The sequence below is a fragment of the Gobio gobio genome (genome assembly GCF_949357685.1).
Source record: "Gobio gobio genome assembly, chromosome: 9".
In the NCBI taxonomy this organism is placed as follows: Eukaryota; Metazoa; Chordata; class Actinopteri; order Cypriniformes; family Gobionidae; genus Gobio; species Gobio gobio.
The window spans coordinates 9,210,868-9,220,891 of record NC_137115.1 but is presented as its reverse complement, the minus strand read 5'-3'; the positions used below and the strand labels follow the sequence as shown (position 1 = coordinate 9,220,891).

At 44.3% G+C, this 10,024-nt stretch overlaps 1 protein-coding gene across 3 annotated transcripts in view; it reads right to left on the bottom strand.

Annotated features, from left to right (window-relative positions):
• LOC307131788 (sialic acid-binding Ig-like lectin 7) overlaps positions 1–9,333 on the bottom strand; it is a 159,951-nt gene extending 150,618 nt beyond the window's left edge. For 2 of the 3 annotated variants that reach the window (XR_013817230.1, XM_079825716.1), the window contains exon 1: positions 9,187–9,333. Coding sequence is in view for 2 of the 3 variants with exons in the window: in XM_079825716.1 (XP_079681842.1) it covers positions 9,187–9,300 (114 nt within the window). In the remaining variant the exon portion in view is untranslated. The remainder of the gene's footprint in view (positions 1–9,186) is intronic. The other variant, XM_079825714.1, reaches the window with a different exon arrangement.
• Positions 9,334–10,024: the final 691 nt, after the last annotated feature.

The window sequence follows — 10,024 nt, the reverse complement described above, 5'->3', positions numbered from 1 at the left end:
GAGTCGGCCAACGGGGTGCTACCAGAAGTAGACTGACCCCCTGTCAACGGACCCTTTCCAGGACTCCCGGGAGCAGAGCAATCGGGGGAAATGCGTACAGACGCAGCCTCGGCCATGTCTGAACCATGGCATCCAGCCCCAGCGGAGCTGGATGCGTGAGGGAAAACAACAGTGGACAGTGGGACGTCTCTCGAGACGCAAACAGATCCACTTCCACTGGGCCGAACCTCTTGCATATGGCCTCCACCACCTCTGGGTGGAGTCGCCACTTCCCCGGGCCTCAGCCCCTGCCTCGACAGGATGTCTGCTCCCTGATTTTGGACCCCCGGGACATACATTGCCCTGATGGACAACAGTTTCCCTTGGGACCACAGGAGGATGTGATGCGCCAGTCTGCAAAGAGGGCACAACCTCAAACCCCCCTGCCGTGCCCCAACCAGTGAGGAAGGCGTCTGTTGAAACGGATTTCCGGCAACAGGACGCTCCCAACACTGGCTCTTGGGACAGAAACCAAGGTTTCTTCCATATGACTAGGGAACGAAGGCCACTGCGCATTACCCTGATCATACAGAATGGATTTCCCCTCAAGGAAAGCCACCTGGTTTACTTCCATATCAGGACATGGTGGCCGCGGAGGTCCGGGAAAAAAGCTCCTCAGAGCTTTGTAGACCGCCAGCATTTCCAGGCAGTAGATGTGCCAGGAGAAATGCCTGGTCTTCCACAGACCTCTCGCAAAGCGGCCGCCATGACCACGTCCCAGCCAGTGAGGGAGGCGTCTGTTGAAACGGATTCCCGGCAACAGAACGCTCCCAACACTGGCCCTTGGGACAGAAACCAAGGTTTCTTCCATATGACTAGGGAACGAAGGCCACTGCGCGTTACCCTGATCATACAGAATGGATTTCCCCTCAAGGAAAGCCACCTGGTTTACTTCCCATAACCACGTCCCAGCCAGTGAGGGAGGCGCCTGTTGAAACGGATTACCGGCAACAGAACGCTCCCAACACTGGCCCTTGGGACAGAAACCAAGGTTTCTTCCATATGACTAGGAACGAAGGCATCTGCACGTTACCCTGATCATACAGAATGGTTTTCCCCCCGAGGAAAACCCCTTGATTCCCAGCTACCACTGTAAGGGTCTCATGCAGCAGGCCAAGAGATATTCTGTTGGACACAGCCGCAATGAGCCCCAGCAGACCTTAAACTGCTTCACAGTGATGCTGTGGCCTAGCTTCTTTTTAGAGACCACCGCCCGATTGGACTCGATACGTTCGGGAGACAATTGTGCCCACAACGTAGAGAATCCCATACGACTCCCAGGAACACAGTTCTCTGAGAAGGCGTCAACACGCTACTGCGTGTAGAGTCTCAAAGGACTAGGCCGCCTGGAAGAACCCGATATTGGTACGCTTTGCCCCAAAAAGCGAACCTCAGGAACTTCCTGTGACACAGAAGGATGGATACAGGGAAGTATGCGTCCTCTTCAGACCCATCGTGACAGACCAGTCCTCAGACTGGATCTGAATCACAATGGAGGAATTGCTAAGCATCTTGAATCTGAATCTCCTCAGAGAACGATTCAAGTACCTCCGGTCTAAAGTTGGATGCAACTCGCCATCCCTCTTAGGAACTATGAAGTACTGGCTGTAGAACCCGGACTCCCTGTCTGGCGGAGGAGCACACTCTGTGGCCTCCTTACCAACAGGGAGTGAACTTCCTGTTCCATTACCCGAACCTGCCCAGGGACCACTGCCGTCCAGACCACCCCACTGAACTTCGGGGGAAGGTAACCGGACTGCAGTCTGTATGCCCCTTCCTACAGTCGCAGGCCCCAAGCTGATATATTCGGAGGCATAACCATGCGCCGAGATAATCTGCTAAGGGAACCAGCCTCTCGAGGCCGGTCTCGGATGTCAACCGAGCCTCCTCCCCGACCCCCTGAAGCGGCTAACCGGCAGGGCAAAATCGAGGAAGATTTTCGGTGTGTGTACGCGTTTGCTGGACCACCGCAAGTCTTGCTAGAGGCGGCTGGTGCAGCACGCGTGCACGGGGAAACGATGTGGCCCGAAGCGTACTAGACGGCGGGAACACAGCATCGATTCCCGAAAAACTCCACAGGGGAGACGACCTCGATCGCTCCTACCCGGGAGAGGGGGCTGGCCAGTAGGGGCCTTATCTAAGGGAGCAACTCAACAGGGCCACAACACTAGAGCGGACACTGCAATTAGCAATTGCCTGAAACTGATGTGTCCCGCAGGCCACAAGGCGGCGAGAACGACATCAACTTCAGGAGGGCTCCATCTTAGATGAATATCCAGTTCACAAGTTAAACACGCTTGGGTGACAGAATTAAAGTATCCAACTTATCAAAGTCGGATAACATGACACTCAATTCCTCGGAATTAAATGCCATCATAATCACCAAACCCGTGCAACCTGATCTGAATAATAGGCTGAATAAAAAATATATCTAACTCCTCAAAGTCAGATAATATTTTAATTTAATTCCTCAGAATTAAATGCAGCCACAATTAAGGTGAAACATAGTCTGAATGATAGGCTAAATATCTAACTCCTCAAAGTCAGATTATATTTTATTTAATTCCTTAGAATTTAAATGTAGCCGTAATTAATCAGACAACACTGTTTATTTGTATTATCCGGACTCATAAACCCCGCGTTGCCTCAGCAACGTGGTTCCAGCCGTCATAATACAATTGGTTTTCATCCCTCGAGAAAAAAGCCAAACAGTGTCACACAATACGGTGAAACATGGTGTGAATGACAGGCTGAATATCTAACTCCTCAGAGTCAGATCATATCTCATTTAAATCCTCAGACTTAAATGCAGCCATATCAGACAATACTGATTTAACGTACTATACGGACTCGCCGTTAAGCCAACCAGTATCTCATGCACACCGATCGCGTGTGTTCACTTTAATTGCAGACCCATAACCTGCGCGCTGCCTTTTTTTTCTGCAATCGCGAGATGGAATCTTGCATATTTAAGAAGTGCTTATAACTTTGACTGCCACGATGCTGAGCACGTCTAATTCCTCAGAATCAGACCGCTCACACATCGGGTCCTCCGCCCCGGGGGAAGAAGCCGCAGCGCGGGCTTCCACACGGGGAAGGAGAACATCTGAACTGTCAGATAAAGACTGGGAAGATGCCTCAGCAGTCCCAGTCCCGCTGACAGTCCATCCGTGAGCCCCATGACCAGCCTCGCCGCACCGCCTCGGCGGATGCGGGACCGATCCACGGGGCTCACGAGGCTGGCCGGCCTCATCGAGCACGGCCAGCCGAGAGCGGAGCACCCTGAGCGTCAGCTTCTTGTAAGAGCTTCTCGAGAGCCGCTCGAGCATGCTGAACGCCCAGGCAGTGCACACACAGCAGGTGTGTATCCGAGCCCGACATGTAGCGAGGGCAAGGATGCACACACTGCTTAAACTCTCTCACACTCTCACATTTTTCCATTTTTCAGTCACACATACTTTCACTGACAATACAACAGTAAATAGACAGACAGTTTGACAGATAGCGCTTGCTGAAGAGCAATAACTGCCGCCATTACGTTCCAGCCCCCCTTTTATACTTCCGGGTATGCCGTCACGATGACGTCATCACGCACGCCAATCGGATTGGCCTAGTTGGCATTCTGGTTTCAGATTCGCTGATGCTAAGGGAGCATCCCCAAAGCGTCGTTCCGATGCAGTGCGAGTTCCCTCGAAAGGGAACCAAAACCCCATTAGGTGACCTAAAAGAGAAAAATAAACCTTGGGAGAAACCAGGCTCAGTCGGGGTGCCAGTTCTCCTCTGGCCAATTAACAAACAGCATATTATTATTATTATTCTGGCAGCTTTACAGCTCGGTGGTCATAATAGATCAGAATATTCGAGGGACCGGGGGCAACATGCTGGAGACGGGTTTATTGAGGATGATGTTGAATAAATAATTATTAAAGTGCAATATTCGAATGATCGGAGGCAACATGCTGGAGACGGGTTTATTGAGGATGACATATCGATTTAAGTATTATTTAATTGTAATATTCGAACAATCTGAGTCAACACGCCGGAGACGGGTTTATTGAGGATGCCGTGTCGATGAGGCAGTTGCAGGGGGAGTCTAATCATGGTCTCTGCAGACACTTCGGGGTCCTGTGTTGGTCTTCTCTGGGTGCAGGTCCACCATCTGAACTGGATACGGCCTGGATCCGGCTGACTGCAGTAAACCTCGGGATAAAACAGAGAGACTATCATTAGCGTAGATGCCATTCTTCTGATGATGTCACGAGTACATCAGGTGTTATGGGAAGTGTTCCCGGTTCCGGCTGACCTAGTTAATGCAGCCTAACAGTCATTTCATTGAAAAAGTGATTTTATGTGTATGCCACAGTAAAGTATTCAGTTCAGTTTCAGTTTCAGATTCAGTTTCTATATCAAATGTTCCCTCAGCTAGCCATCTTGTATTTACTTTTTTTGTTCTTTTCCCCTATTTTTTGGAGGCTGTCCTATAGTATCACTGCGTAATTGATGTTTTGACCTTTGCATCTCTACAGGTGTTGATGTTATTATAATCTAAATTATTATCACTATATTTTTGCACCTTTTTATTAGGCTATACATTTCTAATCCTAGCTTGCGTCTATTCTTAACTAGTTCATCACCAGGCTAATCAGACAATATTATATTAGATATTTGATTAGTCTTTCTCAGGTATTTTAAAATGCCAGTTCCTCCATTTCAGGTCCACTGGATGACAGTTACCAGTAAAATCTCTCAAAGTGTTGTTCAAAGTGTATGTTGGAATGGGTTCCCCACTTTCTGGTGTATATAATACAACTAAAAAGGTGAACTATTTCTCTCTCTCTCTCTCTCTCTCTCTCTCTCTCTCTCTCTCTCTCTCTCTCTCTCTCACACACACACACACACACAATTCCCTCTTCTTCCTTCTGCCTCAGTTTTCATAATGCAGGTGCCAAATCCTACACTATTACACAATCACACACCCAGGTTTTCACTCACACAGCAAACATTAAAATATGCAGAGCACCGTACGGTTGCGCTTCGCTGTAATTTGGATGCATTTTAATCTAGATCTGATCTAGACTTCTTGAAATGCTGGCAAGTATTTACAAGAGCAATATATTTCATCACGACTCAAAAAATACTCAATAATTACATTTATTCTATATTCATATATACAGCATTTATTCTTCACATGCCAAGCATATGACATTTTATTTACAGCATACAATCATGTTATGGACCACATGAGCAGCGCGTTCCCGATCACAAAACTCACCCCTCCACCGTGAATAAATCACCATCCGAATGCACGAGTTTTAGGTTTTATCACTGAGGTGGCGTGCACATTTATTTTTACGGACTTTCATGTGAGAAACAGAGGCGAACGGCGCATGACATACGTCACGACCAAACGTTAGCGATTGGTTATGGCAGATCCAGAGTGGCTCTGGGCAGATCCAATAGTTTTAAACGTCAACAGAGTACCCGCCTTCAAGGAAGTTAACGCTTGTTCAATGGAGAGTGGCCAGACTCTCTGTACAAATGAAATGTACGAGAGTCTGGTTGGACCAGGCTAGATCACAGCGCCTACAAACTGGGAAATGTTCAAATAACCGGCAAAGCCAATTTCTGGGAATGTTCTTACAATAATTCTTGTACAATATATCTTGTTTCTTTTTTCACTCTGAATTGTATTATTCATTTATGCTGCCTTTGGTTTATCTGTGGTCTTAGTTTAGAGGGTACCAGGCAGTTGAGTATTGGCAATCTTCGTGTGGCAGTTTAGCGGGACTAATTTAGTTAAACTAATTTCTGCCATTTTACTATCCAATCTAGATCTCCAGTGAGGGGTACAAAATCCCTCAGATAAACGTGACCTTCATCACAAGCACTGATAATATAGCTGGATCTGTCAGATACACTTCTGCATTTAAACGCACTTCTGCATATTACTTCTAAATGTCCCACTCAGGCAACACGCACTTCTTGCGTGACATAGACTACGCATGCGCCACATGAAAAATCACATGGTCAACCTAGTCTTGGTTATTTAATTTTGATTTAGTCTTATTTTCCTTACCTTGTCATTCAAGGCCAGGGCACTTTTTGTACATTTCTGGAACTTTTGCACGCTTCCACATCCCACACAACTACGGATCTCCCAGGAACATTCATTATATATTGCTGCGTACATTTATCTGTGTCACCTAGATGCGCATGTGCGAGCGGTGCACGATCATGATCGACTGACAGCGGGATTAAGCAGCTGAACAAGAATACAGCGGTGTTCCGATTGTTCTCATCTCAGCTCCACCGAGACAAAATAGAAATGCCATTTCAAAAATCTTTCATTTATTTTCAGTAAATATGTTTTCAAAAGCATCACTTTCATCAAATTTTATGTGACATAATTTCCAGTAGGCAATTGACTGCAAACAGGCAGATCAGGACACAAACGAGCAGGCCTATGTGCCAGGACTGAGCCCCGGAGAGCCCCAGCCCAATTTAACCACTGGTGATAATCAACTATTGGCTTCGTTTGGTAAGGCTTTTCAGGCAGTTACCCCAATCAGCAGCTCACAAGGGACCTCACAAAACACATATAAGCAAATTTGAAGATGTTAACTTTACTGTAGAAACAACAAAATGTCAGCTGAAGATCTGATCAATGATCATCTCATTCCCAACTCACACTTTTATACAGTTTTAACCAATGATCTCATTTGCAGGTGTTCTACTCCCTTTCTCTTCTTGGAATCTCGCAAGTACTCCCCAACACTTTCTATCTTGGCTATCTTGTTATCTTTGTTAGGGTGGTCAACTGCCAACTTAACTACATCAAAAACATATTTTGATTGTCCCACAAAGTGATTTTTCCTCATTATTTTTATCAAGAGAAGAACACATTACAGGCCACGTGAACCACAAGAGCAACTTACTATCAGTGCAGATGGCAACTGCAAGCAACTTCAAATAGAATCCCATTCTTTTCTGTGTGACTTCTCTCAGTCAAGTAGGCCATGAGGCCTCAAAACACTTCTAAGCAAATTAATTCTACAATTGTTTTCTATAGGACAAATAAAATACTTCATCACTAACTCAAGCTCATGAAGCTACACCCTCTTCTTGAAAGGGTGTCGGGAGCAGCAGTTCATTTGCAGACCAAGACTTTGAGGGGTTGAGACCAAGACAAGACCAAGGCAGGTTGAGACCGAGTCAAGACAAAGTCCGCCTGAGAAATAACTTATTTTTAATGATTAAATATAATAAGAATAAGACACTATTTAGAGCTGTTACCAATCAAATAAAATCATTAACAACAAAATTCATCTTTGCACTGCAGATGTGGTACAGAAGATGCTGAATTGGTCAATTACAAATGCATAAATAATGTTGACAACATTTTTGTATAAAAGCAATATCGTGTTTGCAGTCATGCTCAAATTTGTGAGAACAGCTCTTCTGCTCTTTTAATGTTGCTTAATTATATCACGTTATAATATAAAAATCCAGATCTCAAGTACTTTTTGGCAACAATATCTTAAATTTTGTGAGCATTTGTATTAATTTTGGTGACATTTTTGACACAATCCCTCATTCATTTCTGAACCGGCAAAATAAATAAATAAAATTAGAAATAAGTTATTGATTGCATCTGAAACAGTAAGTTCTAGAGTAAGTAAAGTACTACAACACTACCTTTTAACGTTACTTGTCATGTGAAGCAGGGTGGGGCTGAAAGCTGTTGGAGCGAAACGAGGCCGCTGGAGCGATTGCTAATGACGGCTCGAGAGCAGTGAGCTTTTATCATGCCGCAGATGAGCGCTTCCGCTTCTCCCGGCCATGCTTATGAGGGGTAACGCAGCGCTGTTTTATCATATTAGATACATTTGAGTGTGTTGAAAGTTACTGTATGTTATAATGCTACTCTTTGTGCTTGCTCAGCGGCTACTATGAGACACTTGTTGCACACTGCAGTAAGCTAGATCAGGGGTTTTCAAACTGGGGTCCTCCAGAAGGTCCTAAGGGGTCCCCAGAAAATTTCAGGGAATAAAAAGACAGAGCAAAAATTGATAAATTCTACCGAATATTCAGTTTAATTTCTAAATGTTTCTTGCCATATACATAAGCTACTTTCCAGACTTGTATATGTTTGCTTTGTATCTTTCTAGTGAGTTTTTCTCACTATAGTCCCCTTTTGTAAGTTTGGAAACAATATTTTGTATTTATAATGGCATGCAATTTATCTAACAGTTTAAATGTTTGTTTGTTTGTTTTTTTCCTTAAAAATAGATGAAATTTAATATGGGGTCCCTCATAAAAGATTAATCGTATTTGGGGGTCCTTGGCATCATAAAGTTAGAAAATTCCTGAGCTAGATCGATATTAGGCATGGTAAAACATGGTACTCGCAGTAAATCAAGGAAATGAGATTTAAACTATAAGACAAACTATGTTGAGCGGTATAACAATGGTTAGTTTTCTGACGATGAATGTATCCAAACAGTTGATCATCTGGCATATAAAGTATCTTTGGTGTTTCCATGGTTTCTACAAACTAAAAGAGTTATCCTCGAAAATCGAGAATAACGCTGGTATCATGTCATTGATAGGCGACGCATGGACATGGTTTGTGTCCTGGTTAAAATTGCTTATTTCTTTAAACATTATTTAAACATTATTGGAAACATTTATGATAATGTAAGTACACAAGTCAACAAAATATATAACATTGTTCTAGTGGTTTTTGGATATTTTCATCCAAAAATCTTACATATGGTGCCTTTAAAGGGGCTATATGCAACTTTTTCCCCAAAATAAACGTAACAATAGCCTTTTTATTTGACCATTTATGACTCAAACATCTCCTGATGACCATACTGACACCTTGTCCGCTCACAGTGGGTGCACCTATAAGCCTGTATCCTATTTTTCCTATTCTCTGGCAGGTCGTATTTTCCCGCGCTGTCTGCGGATGTGACGTCACCACCGCTGCGAGAGCGAGCAGAAAATAAGAGCAGTTCTGTTTTTTGGCCACAGGTGTCAGTCGCGAGTTTAAATTTCAGAAAAACGCATATAGCCCCTTTAACTAACTGCATCATTAGCAATATTAATATTTTCCTGTTTGATTCTGTCGTGCATATACTTTACCAGAATTGTTGTTGCAAGATGGCTGTTGAGAATGTGCTGGCTGCTTGTTTTGAAGCTGAAGAGTAAGAGGGTCAACAGCCTGAACATGAAGTGGGGCTGTTTGCAGCATATCATAAGAAACAGTGGAAAAACATTGGGAGCACTCCAGCACATGAGCTAAGTTCACTAGAACGAGAACGCCCTATTGTTCTGGGCTTTAAACAGGAACACCCTTCTTGCATACCGAGAGGCCATCAGGGTTTTAACAGTGCCTGCCTCTAGTGCTCCAGTGGAGTGTGTTTCAGCCATGGAGGCATCATAACTACAGCCCCATCGTGCACAAATGACTGACAGGCTTTTGGCTTGATCTTTTGCAAGTGCAATGCATCATAGGGCCCAAAGAAAAGAACAATCACTCTTACTGACTCAAACATTCATTCCACTCACATTGACTCTCTCATAGTATTAAGTGTGGTATCCTTCTCACTGTCAAAATCTTCAGACATATTTTGTTTCCTTAGGATTGTGTGTAGAACTATGTAGTGGTCTGTGAGGTGAATATTCTGGTTGTCTTGACAACTGTGCGAGTTATAGTAAGCATGAGCGGCTGCTGACGGGCCGAGCTCCGTATTTTGACTGAATAATAAGGTCTCGCAGAACCTTATAGTATGCCTCCTGAACACTTTCCATATATGGAGCGTGACTCACTGTATCATTACGTGATACTTGTATCCTTTTTGTAAAGTTTTAGTCTGATCGCTATTCACTGCCATTATATGGAGGAGCGCGTGCAGGACATTTTTTTTTTTCTCCTTTTGAGAAGATAGAAGGACATAGGGCATTGGAAAAAATTACTTAA